Source organism: Leopardus geoffroyi, chromosome E3, assembly GCF_018350155.1.
Source record: "Leopardus geoffroyi isolate Oge1 chromosome E3, O.geoffroyi_Oge1_pat1.0, whole genome shotgun sequence".
Classification (NCBI taxonomy): domain Eukaryota; kingdom Metazoa; phylum Chordata; class Mammalia; order Carnivora; family Felidae; genus Leopardus; species Leopardus geoffroyi.
This window is the reverse complement of record NC_059340.1, coordinates 4,314,485-4,334,286: the sequence shown is the minus strand read 5'-3', so window position 1 is coordinate 4,334,286 and position 19,802 is coordinate 4,314,485. Positions and strand designations below refer to the sequence as shown.

Genomic DNA, 19,802 nt, shown 5'->3' with positions numbered 1-19,802 from the left:
AGGACACTGAATGCATTTTCTCTTCGTTGCTTCTTTTAACCTTTAACATTCCCATGGGTCAGGCAGGAAAAAATTAACAGTTTGTGTTATTCAGTAATTCAAATTGGACACGTTCTATCTTCAGACAAAAAAGAAAGTTAGAAACTTTGAACATGTAGTTATCCAGATAGTTGTATTTAAAAGGAAATTAGGAAAGTTCTATTGTTTACTGTCATGGATACTAAATGGTGTTTAAAACACTCAACTGTGGGGCGCCTGGGTGGCTCAGTCGGTTGAGCGTCCGACTTTGGCTCAGGTCATGATCTCACAGTTTGTGGGTTCAAGCCCTGCATCAGGCTCTGTGCTGACTGCTTGCTCAGAGCCTGGAGGCTGCTTCAGATTCTGTCTCCTTCTCTCTCTGCCCCTCCCCCGCTCACGCTTTGTCTCACTCTGTTTCTCAAAAATAAATAAAATGTAAAAAAAAAAATTTTTCCTAATAAAAATTAAAAAAAAATAAAACACTCAACTGTGTTTGCATAAATGATTTTTAAGGTTTATGTCTAAGGTGAGTAAATTTTGATATTTTAAATATTAAATGAAATTTTACCGTGTTTGAGTGAAAGTTTTTTCAGACCGATCCGTTGAATAAAACAATGTTTATTCCCTGGGAGGAGTAGAGATGAGGGGGAGACCGTGATTTCACTTTTTAAAAATTTGCAGTGAGGATTTTATCAACAGATTTTTCCAACCTTGTATAAGAAAAAGTTGATAATACTGTCAGATTATTTCTTTGGATTCCCAAAATGTATTATTACGAAGATCTCCATGGAAACCTGGCTGTTAATATTTGGGTGCACATGCTGCTTGAGGAGATAAGCTAACATACCAGTAGCTTGGCTTTAGGCTTGACCCTTTTTATGCCAAAATTGAATTAAAAGACTGAATGTGATTGTGCCCGCCTCCTGGTAAACGTGTTCTCTGCCTCCTTTTAGACTGGATCAATCTCAGAGATGGACCCATCACCATATCTGACTCCTCTGATGAGGAAGGGGTTCCCATGCTGGTCACCCCAGCTCCTCAGCAACACGACGAAGAGGACCTGGATGATGATGTCATCCTGACGGAAGTGAGTTTTCTTAAACTTACCCTGATGAGGCATCATTGCAAGTTAGTGATCTGATTCTTCAGCCCCAGGGCAGTGGGAGGTAGGGCCTTGTAGGATGCCTGAGAGCACGGCTCGTGCAGCCTGTGCCGCTGCATGTGTGCTGTCACCCTGCATCTCTGAGAGCAGTACCTTTTTACCCCGCCCAGTGTCCCCATAGCTTTAGAGGCCGTATCTTTTGGTCTGTTTCCGGACTTCTGCACTATTGCTCTATTTGTGCATGAGTCTGCATTGTTGTAATCACCAAATCTTATCGTGCGTCTTAATGTCAGGTAGTGTTTATCTCCCCTTTGTCACTCTACACTTTTCAGAATCATCCTGGATGTTTTTGTGCTATTTTTATACAGATCTTGAGGTCAGCTTTTCTAATTCCAAAAGGTAGATAAATTCAGAACACATGTTATTGTTAAGTTTACAGAACAATTTTTATAATACTGACCCTTTCTAACTTTCTCCTTCCATTCGGTCTGGACTTCCTTTATATCCCTCAGCCAGAGTGTTCTGAATTTTTCTTACTATAAATCTTAAACATTTTTTGTTGTTTCTTTCTGGTTATTTTCTCTTTTCTGTCGCTTTTGTAAATGGCATCTTTTTTCCCACTGTTCCTTTTAACCATTTTTCTTTTTTAGTTGAAGAGTCTGTTGGGTTTTATGGTAATTTCATACTCAGGTCACCTTATTTTTATTGTCTATAGTTGTTTTTCAGTTGACCCTATTAACTTCTCAAGGGATGGCATCTGATCTAGCTGGAAATAAAGATACTTGCAGTTTCTCCCTTTCCAGTTTTTATATTTTTCTCTTATCTAATTAAATTATACCTTAATAGTGGTAATAGGAATGAGAAAAATACCAACTGACATAAATGGGAATAATTATTTTTTTTACTTTTTATTTACAAAAATTTTTTTACTATTCATTAAAAAAAATTTTTTTTTTAATGTTTTATTTATTTTTAAGACAGAGACAGAGCATGAGTGGGGATGGGGCAAAGAGAGATGGAGACACAGAATACCAAGCAGGCTCCAGGCTCTGAGCTGTCAGCACAGAGCCTGATGCAGGGCTCGAACTCACGAACTGTGGGATCATGCAGATGCTTAACTGACTGAGCCACCCAGGTTCCCCTAAATGGGAATACTTCTAGTGTTTCTTCGCTAATTGTGATGGTGGTTTTTGCTTGAGATACCATTTTTAAAGTACATTAAGGAAGGAGCCATCTATTTTAAGGTTTTTTTTTTTTTTAATGCTTATTTATTTTTGAGAGAGAAAGAAAAAATGTCAGTGGGGGAGGGGCAGAGAGAAAGGGTGACAGAGGATCCTAAGCAGGACCTGTACTGACAGCAGAGAGCCCGATGTCAGGCTCGAACTCAAACCGTGAGATCATGACCTGAGCTGAAGTTGGGCGCTCCTCCAACTGAGCCACCCAGGTGCCCCTCTTCTTTAAGTTTTTATTATGAGTGAATATAGAATTCTGTCACATTCTGTTTCAGCGTCTGTGCAGATTATCATAGGATTTTCTTTCATCTGTTAAGGTAAATTATTCTGCTGTCTCTGGACAGACTACTTCGGAATAGTATTGTAATGTAATGGTAGTATGCTCTTGAATTCCATTTGATGAGATTTTACTTAAGGTTTTCTTCATAGATCTCATAAGTGAGATTGGCCCATGGATGTATGTGTGTGCCTGTGCTATCCTTGACAGGTTTTTTATAAACGTGATTGATTCTGACTTCATGAAAAGAATTTAGAAGTTTTCTTTGTTCTTCTGTGCTTTGTTACACTATTTGAAATAACATTGGAGTTACCTGAATTTATCATACAGGCATTTGGGGCTGTTGCTTTTCTTAGAGGTCAGTTCTTTGAAACTATCTCAGCTTCCTCTGTGGTCATTGACATGTCTATATTTTCTGTTACTTATAATACCAGTTTTTTGGTATAATAATGGATATTTTCCTACAAAATAATTTCTTCAAGGTTTTTTAGTGTATTTAGTAAAACAAAATAACCTGTTCTTTCTACATCCTCTGATCTATGGTTCCTCCATTTTCCTTTTCTGTTTTGTGTACTTGTGTTTTATCCCCTTTTTCCTGATTTAATGAACTAACCATTATCTTCCTTCCTCCCCTCTTCTCTTACTCTTTTACCAAAGAAATTGCTTTGAGATTTATTTCATAGTGCTACCATTTGTTTTCTTACTAATCAGTTTCTGTTTTTCTCTTCAATGCTTTTCTTCTGCTTTAGTATATTTAACATACTTCCTTAGCATTTATCTTATGGTCCTTTTACTAACTTCTTGAGTTATTCATTCTTCTTTTATCCTTTTATATTAATTATTATTCTGGTTACTTATTGCCATGTAATGTATCACCTCAAAACTTAATGGCTTAAGACAGCTGCAGTCGTTTGTTTCTGTGGATCAGGAATTTGAGAAGGGCTCAGCTGGTTGGTTCTGGCTCATGTGACTGTTGTCAGATGGTTCTGGAGCTGGGCAGCAGGGGACTGGAGCAGCTGGAGGCTGGCAGACATTGCTCTCTTCAGGACTTCTACATAGGATCTCTCTCTCTCCTTTTTTAAAACAACTTTTTTGGGTGCCTGGGTGGCTCAGTCAGTTAAGCATCCAACTCTAGATTTCCGCTTGGGTCATGATCTCACAGTTCGTGAGTTCGAGCCCCGCGTCGAGCTCCTCGCTAGCAGTGTGAAGCCTGTTTGGGATTCTCTCCCCCTCCCTCTCTCTGCCCCTCCTCAGCTTGCTCTCTCTCTCAAATAAATAAACTTAGTAATAAGAAACAACAACAACAAGTTTTTTGATGGGGTGCCTGGGTGGCTCAGGCAGTTAAGCATCCAGCTTCAGCTCAGGTCACGATCTCACAGTTTGCAAGTTCAAGCCCCACATCGGGCTTTGTGCTGACAGTTCAGGGTCTAGGGCCTGGAGCCTGCTTCGGATTCTGTGTCTCTGTTTCCCCTCTGCCCCTCCCTTGCTTCACGCTCTGTCTCTGTCTCTCTCAAATATTAAAAAAAAAAATTTTTTTAAACAACTTTTTTGAGATCTAGCTCACATACTGTACAGTTCTTCCGTTTAAAGCGTACAGTTCAGGGGCGCCTGGGTAGCTCAGTCAGTTAAGCCTCCGACTTCGGCTCAGGTCATGATCTCAAGATTGTGAGTTTGAGGGGCGCCTGGGTGGCTCAGTCGGTTAAGCGGCCGACTTCGGCTCAGGTCATGATCTCGCAGTTCGTGAGTTCAAGCCCCGCGTCGGGCTCTGTGCTGACAGCTCAGAGCCTGGAGCCTGTTTCGGATTCTGTGTCTCTCTCTCTCTGACCCTCCCCCGTTCATGCTCTGTCTCTCTCTGTCTCAAAGATAAATAAACGTTAAAAAAAAAAATTAAAGAAAAAAAAAAAAGATTGTGAGTTTGAGCCCTGTGTCAGGCTCTATGCTGCCAGTTCAGAGCCTGGAGCCTGCTTCGGATTCTGTGTCTCCCTCTCTCTCTGCCCCTCCCCCATTCACACTCTGTGTCTCTCTCTCTCAAAAAAATGAATAAACATTATAAAAAAAAAGGGTACAGTTCGGTAGTTGTTAGTTTATTTACAGAGTTTTGTACTGATCAACACAGTCGATTTTAAGACATTTTCATTATCCTGAAAGGAAACCCTGTGCCCATTAGCAGTGAATCCTAATTCCCTCCCCACCGCCACGCTAGGCAATCACTGATTTACTTCCTGTCTCTATATACGTGCTTCTTATGGACATTTCATATGAATGGAATCGTACACTATGTGATCCTTTGTGACCAGCTTTCATTTAGCATAGTGTCTTCAAGATTCATCTGTCATAAATCAGTACTTTATTCCTTTTTATTGCTGAATAATATTTCATTGTGCGGATGTACCACATGTTTATCCATTCATCAATTGATGGACATTTGGGATGCTTCCACCTGTTGCTCTTATGAATAATGCTGCCGTGAACATTCATGTAGCAGTTTTTGTGTGGACATACCTTTTTGTTTCTCTTGATTGTCTTAGTCCATTCTGGCTGCTATAATAAAATACCACTGACTGGGTAGTTTATAAACACCAAAAATTTAATGCTCACCGTTATGGAGGCTGGAAGTCCAGTCCAGCATGGTTGTGTTCTGGTGAAGGTCTTCTTTCTGGTTCATAGGTAGCACTTCTCACTGTGGCTTCATGTGGTGAAAGACGCAGGGGATCTCTTGGAGCCTTTCCCATAAAGGCACCGATCCCATTTGTTCAGGTTCGTTAGGGTGGAGAAGGGAGACCCAGACATTCAGACCATAGAAATCATACACCTAGGAATGGAATTGCTGGATCATATGGTAACTGTGTTTTGCTCTCCTAGACTGTCTTCCAGAGCAGCTGCACTGTTGTACATTCCTCTGGCAGCGTATGACAGTTCCCAGTTTCTCCATGTTCTCTCAGACAATTGTTAGTATAGTATAGATCTTTTTCATTATAGCCATCCTTGTCGACATGACGTGATATCTCATACTTTTGATTTGCATTTTCCTGGGGCTAATGATATTTAGCCTCTTTTGATGTGCTTATTGGCCATTTGTTTTTCTACTTTGGAGAAATGCTTATGCAGATCCTGTGCCCATTTTTTTAATGTTTATTTATTTTTGAGAGAGGAAGAGCACAGCAGGGGAGGGACAGAGAGAGAGAAGGAGACACAGAATCCGAAGGAGGCACCAGGCTTCGAGCTGTCAGCACAGTCCCCAGTGTCAGGCTTGAACCCACCAACTGTGAGATCGTGACCTGAGCCGAAGTCCAACGCTTAACTGACTGAGCCACCCAGGTGCCGCCACCCCCCACCCCGTGCCCATTTTTAAAAAGGGTTATCTTTATATTATTGAATTTTTATATATTCTGGGTACTGTACCCTTATCAAATACCTGATTTTCTCTCATTCTGTGAATTGTCTTTTTATTATTTGATAGTGTCCTTTGAAGCTTTTTTTTTTTTCCTTTGAAGCTTTTATAACAGTTTTAAACTTTGATGAAATTCAGCTTATTCTTTTGTCAATTGTTTTTGGTGTCACGTCTAACATATGATCTATTTTAAGGGCAGGTAGAGGCCTCAGCGCTAATATAGATTAGTGCTTTAAAGTCTTCCTAGATATAATGTAAAGACTTCAGAACACTTGAATTCTACTTACTCATCTTCCCAATTTACATATTGTTTTTTAAATATACTTTAATTGTGTATACATTTTTAAAACCCTACACAATGCGTTCTTGATTTTATACAATCGGCATTCACTTCATCTTCTCCAAATATTTACCTTTCTTGTTGCTCTTCATTCCTTTCTGCATCTCTGGCCTTACAAACAGATTATTCGTCTATCTCAAGAACAGTCTTTAGGACTTCCTTTACAGTAAATCTGATATTTTCATTGAATATAAAATTCTTTGTGGCAGTTACTTGCCTTTAACACTAGAAAAATGAAAGCCAGAATATTATTCCATTGTTTTCTGGCTTTCATTTTTATGTTGAAAAGTCAGTCTTTATCTTTGGAAGGCAATATGTGCTGCTGCTTTTAAGAATTTATCTTGTATTTGATTTCTGAAGTCTTGCGGTGCTATTGTTAGGTTTCTATTGTTTGGGGTTTTTTAATTCATCCTGCTGAGGTCTTTAAAACAAATCAAGCACTGTCCTTGGATATTTGTATTTTGTTTTCAAATACTGCTTATGTCTCTCTTCTTTCAGAACTCACTTACATAGATGGTAAAACCTTTTTTTCTGCTATATTCTTTATTTCTACTGTTTTCTTACCTAATTTTCATTCATTTTGTATCTGTGCCTTATTTAGGCTGTTTTCTTCTGACTTCTCATTCAATTTACTGTTTTCTCTTTGACTACTTTATTTTATTTTTTAAATGTTTATTTTCAAGAGAGAGAGGGAGAGCGTGCAGGTGCAGAGAGAGGGAGACAAGAGGATCCAAAGTGGGCTCTGTGCTGACAGCAGCGAGCCTGATGCAGGGGCTTGAACTCACTAACCGTGAGATCATGACCCAGGCCGAAGTCAGACACTTAACCAACTGAGCCACCCAGGCGCCCATGTAGTACTAACTTTCTAATTATGTTCTTCATCTGCCATTTCTTTTTTTTTTAAGTTGAGTATCTTTATATAGTTTCTAGTTGATTTTTGTTACTCAATTTTGAATGAAGCTGAAGTTTTCCAGAACCAGCTCTTTGTAGGCAATTGTGTTGGGAAGGGGCTCAGGCACTGTTCTTGGCTAGCAAGAGCTCTCTCCCTCTTAAAACAGAGGGTGTGTGTGTGTGTGTGTGTGTGTGTGTGTGTGTGTAGGCAGGGGGGTGTTTGTGCACATGCACGTAAGTTTATTTAGCCTTCACTTTTTACCACCTGGCAGAGATTGCTGATTCCAGAGACGCCCATTTCAAAGTTCTGTCCATCCTGTCTCTTTGATATCCTACCTTTCAACAGAGGTGTTTGTCCTTGTACAGTCCAACCTCCTCAGAAACTCCTCGCTGCCGAATGGGGTAGAGGTGCCCTTTGTTCCAAACAAGGTATTGGTTTTGCCCTTCCAGGGCACACCACCTTTTTTGGAAAAATCTCTGCCTTTCTGATGCTTTCTCTGCTTTGCCTGAAATCTGTGGTTGTGCTTCCCTCACTGCATTTTTCTGCTCCTCCTCATATATGTTATGATTGGGGATTACAGATGTCTGCTGGTTTCATCAGACATTTTCAGTTGTGTCTCATTCTCCTCCCTGGGACAGGGTGATTTCAGAGAAGAGAAGGGTCAAAGGCATCTGTATTCTGCTACCTTAAAATAGACATCCGTTTCAATTTTTTACATTTACAAGTAACACGTGAAATTCAAACAATCCAGATAAACTAAAGTCTCTTTTCAGCAGCCCCTTCCTCTCCAGAGATTTCCCTGAGGAATTGCTGTTATCAGTTTGACATGTTTTCTTCCAGATCATTTTCTTTGAGTGTGTGTGTGTGTGTGTGTGTGTGTGTGTGTGTGTGTGTGTGTGTTACACATATATGCTTTTAGAAGTGGTTATGTTTATGTCTTGTGTTTTGATTTTTTAAAATAATCATTCTGTGTTTGTGTTGTTTTACAACTTTTTTCACTTAATGACATTTCTTGGTGAGCTTTTCATTTCAGTACATACAGAGCTACCTCTTTTGGGGGAGGGGAGTTGGGAGAATATTTTGTAGAATAGATAATAGTTGACTTAATTTCTTGGGCATAAACTTTAGAATGTCTGTTTTTTTTTCTTTTTATGTGATAAGCAATGTGGCAGTGAATATCTTTTTATATGTCCCCTGTAGATACATAAGGGTTCATGGGATAGATAGGAAAAGGTTACACTTAAAGCTGCTAAGGCTATATACATTTTTTAATTTAATAAATAATGCCAAATTGCTGTCCTAAATTCACCATAATAGCACGAGAGTTTTCCCACATCCTTATCAGTACTTGATATTATCTAACTAAAAAGTTTGCCAGTCTTATGGGGGGGGGGATCTTTTTTAATTTATATTTTGGTAGTAACTAATGAAGTTTAGATTCTTTTCATGTTTATTGAACACTCCTACTGTGTTGTCATTCCTTCATTACTTCCTCTACTTCATAGTTACTTTTTAGTGGTTTCAGGTGAGATTATAATTCAAACTATAACTCAGGTTCCAATCTATGAATGGCTACTTTGATTCTTAGAATTACTATAATGTGATCAAATTTCAGTGTTAAGATCACTATTGGGAAAAATAGGTTTTGTGGGTTAGGGTGTTTGGGGTTTTGTTTCTTTCCTGTCCTGTCTCAGAAGCTCAACATAAGTACACAAGGAGACAAAGACATAGGAAAGAAATTGAATTATTATTATTAAAATTTAATTTTTTTTAGACAAATAAACCTCAGACATCACGACCCAATCTCATCAAACCAGCTGCCCAGTGGCAAGATCTCAAAAGATTGGGAGAAGAAAGGCCTAAAAAGTCTAGAGCAGCCTTTGAATCAGATAAGAACGGCTATTTTTCAGTGTGTAACAGCTCATTGTTTGATTCTGGGGCACAGGATGATTCTGAAGATGACTACGGTGAATTTCTGGATCTTGGGCCTCCTGGAGTTTCTGAATTCATTAAGCCAAGTGGCCAAACAGAAAGAGAACCCAAACCTGGACCAAGTCATAACCAAGTAGCAAATGACATTGTCAACCCCAGATCAGAGCAGAAAATCGTTATCTTGGAAGAACGTGGCCTTCTTTTACCAGAAGGCGATCCTTTGGACTCTCAGAACCAGTCATCTGATTCAGAAACAGAGCTTTTATCAAACTTTGGAGAATCGCCTGGTATCCTGGATGATCAGGTCATCGAAGAAGGCTGCTGGTTAGACCATCGTTACTTCCAGTCCCTAAACCAGCAGCCCCGGGAGATAACAAACCAGGTGGTTCCTCAGGAGCGGCAGCCCGAAGCAGAACCAGGCCCATTGTTGTATCAGCGTGAGCCCCCAGGGCTGGCTTTTCCAAGGCCGGCTTTTCCAAGACCAGAACCCCAGCAGGATGGGATTCCGGGCCCCTCCTCTCCGCAGCCTGGCCATCCTCTAGGAGAGCTTGAAGACCAGCAGTTAGCAATAGATGATGAGGAGCCCGGGCCAGCCTTTCCACTACAAGGATCTCAGGAGCCCAATTTGGAAAACCTTTGGGGGCATGAAGCTACTGAGGTAGATCAAGAACTCGTTGCACTTTTAGTGAAAGAAACAGTAAGTTTTATTTTATTAAGTAAATAATTATAGACCCTAAATGAGCTGCACTTTCTTTTACTTCAGAATCATTGTGTTGGGGTGGGGGGCTTCATTTTCTTAAGGGATATACAGCTAGATATATAGAACAGAAGAAGAGAAACCCTGATGATACAGAAATTAAATTAGGATCCCTTAATCTATCCTTAACCCCCCCAACAAGCCCTATGGGATTTTAGCAGCAGATCATGGGTACCGTGGTGCTGTCATAAGAGCAATCCCCCCGGTTTTAAAAAGGCTTTCAGTTAACTCTAATTCAGACCCATAAAACAGGCTAGAGGTGCACTGTCTAATGTGGTAGCCTCGTGTGGCTGTTTAAGTTTAAACGTCTTAACAAATAGGGGCTCCTGGGTGGCTCAGTCGGTTAAGCATCCGACTTTGGCTCAGGTCATGATCTCGCGGTCCGTGAGTTCGAGCCCCGCGTCAGGCTCTGTGCTGACAGCTCAGAGCCTGGAGCCTGTTTCAGATTCTGTCTCTCCCTCTGTCTCTGACCCTCTCCCGTTCATGCTCGGTCTCTCTCTGTCCCAAAATAAATAAACGTTGAAGAAAAAAATTAAATGTCTTAACAAATAGAACCTGAAATTCCATTTCCAGTGGTACTAGTCACATTCGGTGTGCATGATAGCCACATGGGGCTGAATAGCTCCCATGGTGGCAAGCACAGAATAGAACGTTTCCATCACTGAATGGAGTTCTGTTGGATATCCTTGATGTAGAACGTAATGCAGGGCTGTGTGTTCTGGCTCAGCTGCTGTTTGCCTTTGAACAAGCCCTTAACCCTCCTGCCCCCAGGTGTTTTCATCCGGCACACTAGCTCACGTGCACCTTAAGGGGTAGTGCTTTACTCCCCTTTGGATTGCCTTCGCCGGGGCTGAGATGTTCAGTGTTTTTTGAAAGAGTGAAGAATGGATATGCAAAGTGGCAGAGGACCAGATAATTGCTAGGGGCCTCTCTAGAGTCCACAGTCTCTGTAGACAGAGAAGTCGGGGCACAGACCTGCTTTACAGACCTTTTGTCATCTTCAGTCATTTTACTTTTTGCCCTCTGGCTGTTACTGCAATTTGAAACCGTTGTAGTGGATAAAATATAAATAATGTCTTTATTCCTTTTTAGGAAGCGAGATTTCCAGATGTTGCAAATGGGTATGTTGAGGAGATAATTCATTTGAAGAATTATTATGATTTGAATGTGTAAGTACACTACCATGCCTTTTTTTTCTTATTGTGGTAAAATACACATAATATGAAAACCTACCATTTTTATCATTTTTTAGGTATATAGACCATTGGCATTAAGTTTCTTCACATTTTTGCACAACCATCAACACCATCTCCAGACATTTTCATTTTCCCAAGCTGACACTCTGTCCCCTTTAACATTAACTTCTTATTCCCACCACTCCTCCGCCCCCCAGGCCCTGGGACCTACACTTCTACTTTCTGTCTCTCTGAATTTGACTACCCTAGTTACTTGATATTAGGAGCATAACACAGTATTTGTCTTTTTGTGACTGGCTTATTTCACTTAGCATTTTGTCGTTTTTAATAATCCTATTTGAAGAGTTCTCATTTTTGTCACATACAGACTGTTTTCTGGGTTTTACTGAATCCTGTGTGGCTGTGGAATGAAGGTGTTTCATTAATTCTGAGCATTGATAACTCATTTTGGTCGAGGTTGTATTTTGGTCAGGTTGTTAAAAGACATTTTCTTCCCTGTGGTTGTACCAGTGTTCTGCAACCACTTTCTCTATTTAGGAAAATGCATAGAAGTGTTTCTTTAGTCCCTTTATCATAAAAATGTGAACTGTGATTTTGTAAAAATATAAATGTTCTGGTTGGAGGGGGAAGAATAAAATTTTTTTTAAATAAATAAAAATAGCAGTGTCCCAAAGAATACAAAATGAAAAGTAAGTCTCTTTCCTTTCACACTCTTTCCCCTCCTTACAGCGTGCAGAGGTAAAACAGTTACAAGTTAATGAAGAACAGTAGAATATTGAAACTAATAAAATTTTCAGCTAATTAACACAGAAGGGGGAGTATACCAAAACCTCCGTCCTCAGAGATTATAGCTTCTACCGTGGTACTCACTCAGGCAAGGGTGCAGCTGGGAGCTGTTCCCTGCCATGGCCGAGAGGAAAGAGCCCCGTTTCCCAGGTCAGCAGCCTAGAGGAGATGCTTATTCCTAATTTGTACAAAGACACTATTGGTGCCAGTGGCCACCCTATTGCCCTCTGTCCAGCGGCAGCGCTATGACCAGTTTTTAAACCAGGATTGAGTCAAGGTTTTCATCATGTATTTATCTCTTTAGCTGTTTAATCTAGAACAGTCCCCCACTTACTTTAAAAAAAAAATTTTTTTTTAATATATTTTTTTTTTTCAACGTTTATTCATTTTTGGGACAGAGAGAGACAGAGCATGAACGGGGGAGGTGCAGAGAGAGAGGGAGACACAGAATCAGAAACAGGCTCCAGGCTCTGAGCCATCAGCCCAGAGCCCGACGCGGGGCTCGAACTCACGGACCGCGAGATCGTGACCTGGCTGAAGCCGGACGCTTAACCGACTGCGCCACCCAGGCGCCCCCCAAATTTTTTTTTTTAACGTTTATTTATTTTTGAGACAGAGAGACAGAGCATGAACAGGGGAGGGTCAGAGAGGGGGAGACACAGAATCTGAAACAGGCTCCAGGCTCTCAGCTGTCAGCACAGAGCCCGACGCGGGGCTCGAACTCACGGACCGCGAGATCATGACCTGAGCCGGCCGCTTAACCGACTGAGCCACCCAGGCGCCCTGCCACTTACTTTTTTTAATGACATTGACTTTTTCCCCCTAGTATTTTTTAACATAAGTTAAAAGACTGTACAGCGAGCATCGATAACATCTGTCACATGGATTGTTATCTGCTTAAGAAACATCTTGCCCCTTTACTTCTTCTTGCTCTTTTTTAGAGTTACTATGGAGTTAAAGGTTTTACAGAAGTGGTGTTTTACAATCAGTTACAACCTTTTGTGTGATACAGAATTATCCTAAGTTTGACCAGTAGGGGCCTCTTAAGATGCATCTGTGTCTTTTTGGCGTGGTCCTTATTAGTCTGAGCCGGCGTCCTTACTTTCTAAAATACCGAGTTGCCTTTGCTTACCTTGAACTTTTCTGTCCTAAACCTGGAATCTTGTCGTTTCTCCAAGAAACCTAGGTTCCGTAGAGTAAGGGTTGATCCTATAAACTAATATCTGAGGACTAGACCTGCTCCTCATTGCCACTACCATGTCATCACTTGTAGGCTATTTCAGGGGACAGACAAGGCTTTTTAAATCATGGACTTATATTCATAATTTCCCATCCAGATTTAACATTTTAAGGTTTTTTTTCTTGGTCTTTCTAAATTTTACATTTATGTGTTCTTCCACTAAAACGTTAATTTCTAATAACATTAATATATTTTCTTTGTCCTACAGTATACATAAAATAAGGTAAAATTGTAGTACCAATGTTACTATTAACGAAAACTATTGATTGAGTGAAGTAAGAAATGTTTGATAGTTACTTTGTGCTTCATGCATTGAGGCAGTACAGTTAGAATGCAGACTGTTGTAGGCCATAGATGGATGATGTTCCTTGGTTCTGGAAATTTGGTAGCCGTTGTCTGTTCGGATCCTGTTCTCTTTCTCCCCTCTGCTTTAACGCTCTCCCCCGTGCTCTGTGGCTCTTAACACCATCTCTTTGTCTCTGTGATTGATACACTCTGGATGATTTCTTCAGGGATGTCTTCCAGCTCACTGTCTTTTTAATGGCATGTAATCTGCCTTTACACTCATCCACTATGTTTCTGGTTCCGGTTCCTATATTTTTTTCATTCTGGCATCCTTATAATTCTCCTTAACATTTTTCTAGTGTTATTTTTTACCTGTATTTTTAATTCATTTAGTTCTTCAAACACAGCGAATAAACGTAGCTTGTGTTCCGAGTGTGATCATTCTGATGTCAAGTTCTTATGAATCTATCTCATTCTGTTGTTTCTGCTGGCTCTCTTGGTGTCCTGTTTCCTTGTGTTTCTTGTAAATTTTGATCGTGAGCTCATTTTTTGAGGTCTTGATAGAAACTCTTCCTTCAGGGGAGGATTTGCTGTGTCTTTCCTCATGTGCCCAGGGGTGGTGTTGGTCTAGTACCACTTTATATTTCAGATTGTTGTCTGCAGGGTTGTCTGCAGGATCATCCAGAGAGTCAGCATTTAGTCCTGGGTTAGGACTGGGTGGTCTTCACCAGTTCTCACGGGGAGTTTGGTTTTCCTCTCCATCCATTCATCGTCAATGTTAAGGCTTGCTTTTCCTTGTGCTTTGTGAGCTTTGTCTCTTAACCTTGTGCGCCCTGTGAACTAAGGGCTCAAGTCTGTTAGGATCGATGAGTGCACTCTGGACAGTCTTGCCCTCTGTGTTTAGCTCACTTCTCTGGGGTTTTACTTTCGCTTAGGTTTGGACTCCTAGGAACTCCTAACTATAATTTGATGTACTTTGCAAGTTCTTTTTTAATATTCAGCATTTTTCAAACCTTTTTTATTGTGGACTGCAATACTGATACGGAAAAATGGACAAAGTAAAGATAGCTGCTTAATTTATCACAAATCAAGCATGCGTGTAACTACCACCCAGAAGTCCTCAAAAATTTGAATGTTGCCACCATCTGTGAACACTGAAGATTTTGTGAAGATTTCTTATTGTCTCTATTCTTTTGTGACTACTTTCTTTCACTCAGCATTCTGTTTCTGGGGTTCTTCTGTGCCCTGTGTAAGTATAATTCACTCATTTTCTTTGCCATGTGGTATCTATTTGTATCAAAATACTGTAATTTTTCCTTCTACTTTTTTTTAAATGTTTATATTTGAGAGAGAGAGAGAGAGAGAGTGAGTGTACGCGAGCAGGGGAGGGGCAGAGAGAGACAGAGAATCTGAAGCAGGCTCCAGACTCTGCACTGTCAGCACAGAGCCTGATGTGGGGCTCGAACTCCCAAGCCATGAGCTCATGACCTGAGCTGAAGTCAGACGTTCAACTGACTAAGCCACCCAGGCACGCCTCCCCTCTCCTTTTGATAGACGGTTGAGTTGGTTCCACTTTTTGATTTTCACAAATAATGCACCTTTGAACCTGCTTCTACATGCCTCCCATGCTCCATTCCTCACCAGATTTAGCCTTCTTCACCATCCTGTAGGCTACTGGTATTTTCAAGCAGGAATTTTTTATTTCTGAAATTTTTGGGACGCCTGGGTGGCTCAGTCAGTTGAGCAACCGACTTCGGCTCAGGTCATGATCTCACAGTCTGTTGGTTCGAGCCCCGCGTCAGGCTCCGGGCTCACAGCTCAGAGCCTGGAGCCTGCTTAGGATTCTGTATCTCCCTCTCTCTCTGCCCCTCCCCCCACTCATGCTCTGTCTGAAAAAATAAGTAAAACTTTTTAAAAAATTATAAAAAATTGGAACATAAACATGTAACAATGAGAGCCTCTTGAGTTCTGCCTTGTGGAATTCCATATCTTGCAGCATTTCAGTATGTGATCTTCTGAAGATGTTAAAATACAAAATGAGAGGTGCCTGGGTGGGCACAGTTAGTTAAGTGACTTCAGCTCAGGTCATGATCTCTTGGCTTGTGATTTCGAGCCCCACGTCGGGCTCTGTGCTGACAGCTCAGAGCCTGGAGCCTGCTTCAGATTCTGTGTGTGTCTCTCTCTGCCCCTCCCCTGCTCGCAATCTGTCTCTTTCTCTCTCAAAAATAAATAAACATTTAAAAATAATAATAAAAAATACAAGGTGAATGGGTCAGAGAAGAACCCCCTAAATTATGGTTGGGAGGTTTTTTGTTTTGTTTTCCAGAAAGTATACTTCCCATTCTACCTCTGTGTCCTATACTGTAATTTTGTATTTCACACTTTAGAAAATACGTAAAAATAGAAAACGTTTTTAAGGGTGAGACTTTAAAAAACAAGAGTTGTAGTAGTTTCTTCCAGTACCCTAGCAGATCATCTTTCATGCATCCCACTTGGAGACCATTGGCTTCACTTGTGGATAACTAGTCTATCAAAGAAGCTTCTTCACTGTGTGACCTTTTTATCTTTCCCCAAATTCCTGATACCTGGCAGTTTGTTGGGTTGTAGTAGCCACACTTACCAAAACATTACGAACAGGGATGTTTGAAATGGAGGAGCTCTTCCACTTCTGGGTTCTAGTATGTCCAGATGTGCACGTGAACAGAGTTTAGACCTTGAGGCCTTTCCCCGTAGATACTGAGTGATTCTTGGTGATGGCTAATCCTCCGGTCAGCCTGCCAAGATCTGTATAACCCATAGTGCTCATCACTTCATACCAGAAAAGAGAATCGCCATTAGTGACTGTGGTTTCAAAGAGAAACGTGCTCGGAGTTCTTGACCTGGGGTGCCTCTCCTTGCTACAGCTGTGGTGCAGGAAGAGGATTTTCCCTCTCTGGGCCTCTGGCACTATGTTCCAGTAGACTGGGCATGGTGATCACCAAGAGAGCTTGGATATGGTAAGCACATGGGGCTCCTGAAGTGATGGTGAAGAAGATGTGGAGGGATGCCGACCAGTGCTGACCAGGTCCTTGAGTAGGCTAAGGAGGGGGCTTTGCAATCGGGCCGATACTGAGGCTCCTCGGGGTTGCAGAAGAAGCATGCCTCTCCATTGCTCGGTTCCCCAGCACTGGCCCGTGGGTGAGAAGAGATGCTGGAGGGGAGTGCTTTTCCTCTGTCCTCTTCCTGTCTTATTTACCTACTTACTACCTGTCTTAACAAGTAAAGGCTCCAGTATTGGAGCCAACACGGGGCAGGAGAGACCTGGAAAGAAGAGAGTTGAGAATCATGGCGCGGAGTCATCCTAAGAACCTGCAGGAGCAAGGGAGGGGAAAAGGATGGAGGAGCCATCCCGCAGGGAAGCCCCGTGGCCCTTACGTGGCCCGTAAGCTTCCCTGCTACTGCAGCGGCTTGTGCTGCATGCCGCCCAGGCTGTTGCTGTCGCTGTGGAATCGTCCCAGGAGCTCAGTTTGTTGCCATATTGGGTTGTTTCGGGGTGAAGAACCTTGCTGGTTAACATTTGTTAAATCTGGGCAATGATACATCAGCGTGTGTTATTTATATTCCTTACCTTTAAAGTATTTCATGAGTGATGAAAGGACAAGGCTGTGGGTTTGGTATGAAGAGAGTCCATCCTTTTTTTTTTTTTTTTAACATAATTTATTGTCAAATTGGTTTCCATACAACACCCAGTGCTCATCCCAACAGGTGCCCTCCTCAGTGCCCATCACCCGCTTTCCCCTCCCCCCCACCCCCCACCCACCCTCAGTTTGTTCTCTGTATTTAAGAGTCTCTTACGGTTTGCCTCCCTCCCTCTCTGTAATTTTTTCCCCCTTCCCCTCCCCCCTGGTCTTCTGTTAAGTTTCTCAACTTCCACATATATCTGTCTTTCTCTGACTGACTTATTTCACTTAGCATAATACTCTCCAGTTCCATCCACGTTGCTGCAAATGACAGGATTTTATTCGTTCTCAGTGCCAAGTAGCACTCCATTGTATCTATAAACCATATCTTATTTATCCATTCACCAGATGATGGACATTTAGGCTCTTTCCATAATTTAGCCTTTGTTGAAAGTGCTGCTGTAAACATTGTGGTACATGTGCCCCTGTGCATCAGTACTCCTGGATCCCTTGGGTAAATTCCTAGCAGTGCTATGTCTGGGTCGTAGGGTAGTTCTATTTTTAATTTTTTGAGGAAGCTCCATTGTGTTTTCCAGAGCGGCTGCACCAGTTTGCATTCCCACCAACAGTGCAAGAGGGTTCCCATTTCTCCACATCCTCGCCAGCATCTATAGTCTCCTGATTTGTTCATTTTAGCCAAAAGACAGTCCATTCTTAAGCAGACATGGCCTGTTCCTTCAGCCTTGCAGTTAGCTGTGTAAACTGAATGTCACTCAAATTGCTCATGGGGATTTATATTGCCATAGGGTTAAAAAAATATTAATAGAAGGTTAATTTTTCCATTTATTTACTTAGCAAGCTGGTTTTTGTTCTTTGTTTTATTTTAGTGAGAGAGAGAGAATGCAAGCAGTGAGGGGCAGAGAGAGAGAGAGAGAGAGAGAGAGAGAGAGAGAATCCCAGGCAGGCTCCATGCTGAGTACAGAACCTGACAAAGGTCTCGATCCCACAACCCTGAGAATATGACCTGAGCCGAAATCAAGAGTCGGACGCTCAACCGACTGAACCACCCAGGCGCCCAGCAAACTGTTTTTAATTGTGAATGCGAATACGTTTTCCCACCCTTTATTTGTTAGAGTTTTCTGACAAACAGTAGATCCTCTTCATCTAGATTCTCCAGCCCCATCCACTTCAACCAGTAAGAATTTCGGTGACTTCATTACGTTGACTAATAGAAAACTTCAGAGAAGTGTGCATTTTTAGTATGCTTATTGCTTTTTAAAGTTAGAAGCAAAAAGTAGAAAGTAAGTGTATCTTTTTTATTTGTTTCATTTTTCTGATCCACAAACGTTTTAATTTCTTAAGCCAATCGTAGTGTATGACAAGGCACATTATTTTTCGAACGTTGTATTTGAATCAATGGGCAGGTGTAGGATTTGGAAGCGCTATGAAAATAATGTTATTTATTTTTTTAGACTTTGTAATTTTCTTCTGGAAAATCCAGATTATCCAAAGAGGGAAGACAGAGTCATTATCGACCCCAGTAGCAGCCTGCTTGCCAGCCAAGATGAGACCAAGGCAAGTGTCGTGCTCTTTGTTTTGCAGTCTCTACCTGGAAGTGCTCTGCTGTTTTCATTTTTGTGGGAAGAAAGTGCTTTTTCAGAACACATCCTTAAAGACCAGCCTGCGAAACAGGATTTCAGAATATACTTGTCCTTCAGTGGGATTTCTGTCCTGAGCCACTTTGGCTTCTGTATTTAACTTCTTTTACTGTAACTCCATCTTCTCTTTCCCACAAAAGTTAAACCCTCCATATCTTTGGTCTTACAAAGCAAGTTTTTAAAATGAAACCAGAATTGGCCAAGATTTTTCATTTCTTTTTTTTCTTTCAATATTTTATTATGAAAATTTTCAAACATATGGTAAGTAAAGCCAAATGAATTTTACATGGATCACCTCTGTACCCAAGTACCAGCAGTACTAGTAAAAGTTAACATTTTATTATATCCACTTTATAATATCCACCCCATAGAATGACATATCCAGTTGTCTGTCACTACATCTCTCTTAGATTTCATTTCATTATGATGCACTTCAAAGTAAATCACAAAAACATCAACACTGCTCCATACACACTTTTTTAAATGATCCAAGCACTTTTTTATTTTTTTTAATGTTTTTTTTGAGAGAAAGAGTGTGAGTGGGGGAGGGGCAGAGAGAGAGAGAGAAAGACACAGAATCTGAAGAGGCTCCAGGCTCTGAGCTGTCAGCACAGATCCCTACACGGGGCTCGAACTCCCAAGCCGTGAGATCATGACCTGAGCCGAAGTCGAACGCTTAACCAGCTGAGCCACCCAGGCGCCCCGCTTCTCCATACATACTTAAGCATGCGTTTCATTGCCTAGAGTTCATTGTCTGTTTATAGTTTTTCTTTTGATGTGAGATTTATATACAGTGCATGTACCTATATAACTAAATCCTGTATCATGGTATAAACAGTTTGATTTGCTAAAATCTTAATCATCATTTTTATTTGTAATCCTAACTGGTATTTAGTGTGTCAGGTGGAAAGGAAAGTCTAGAACAGAACTGCTTCATGGCTGCTCAGTCCTACTCTCCACACCTTGTTTTGACTCTTCTACATATTCTGTAACAGAAGTACTAGTTTTTTCTGAACATTTTGTGGAAAGAAGATGAC

The 19,802-nt window shown here is 41.1% G+C and overlaps 1 protein-coding gene across 4 annotated transcripts in view; it reads left to right on the top strand.

Annotated features, from left to right (window-relative positions):
• RNF216 (ring finger protein 216) overlaps positions 1–19,802 on the top strand; it is a 146,258-nt gene that overhangs the window by 18,202 nt on the left and 108,254 nt on the right. For 3 of the 4 annotated variants that reach the window (XM_045461625.1, XM_045461626.1, XM_045461627.1), the window contains exons 3-6: positions 972–1,105; positions 9,027–9,881; positions 11,034–11,110; positions 18,580–18,682. In XM_045461625.1, coding sequence (XP_045317581.1) covers positions 972–1,105; positions 9,027–9,881; positions 11,034–11,110; positions 18,580–18,682 — 1,169 coding nt within the window. The remainder of the gene's footprint in view (positions 1–971; positions 1,106–9,026; positions 9,882–11,033; positions 11,111–18,579; positions 18,683–19,802) is intronic. The other variant, XM_045461628.1, reaches the window with a different exon arrangement.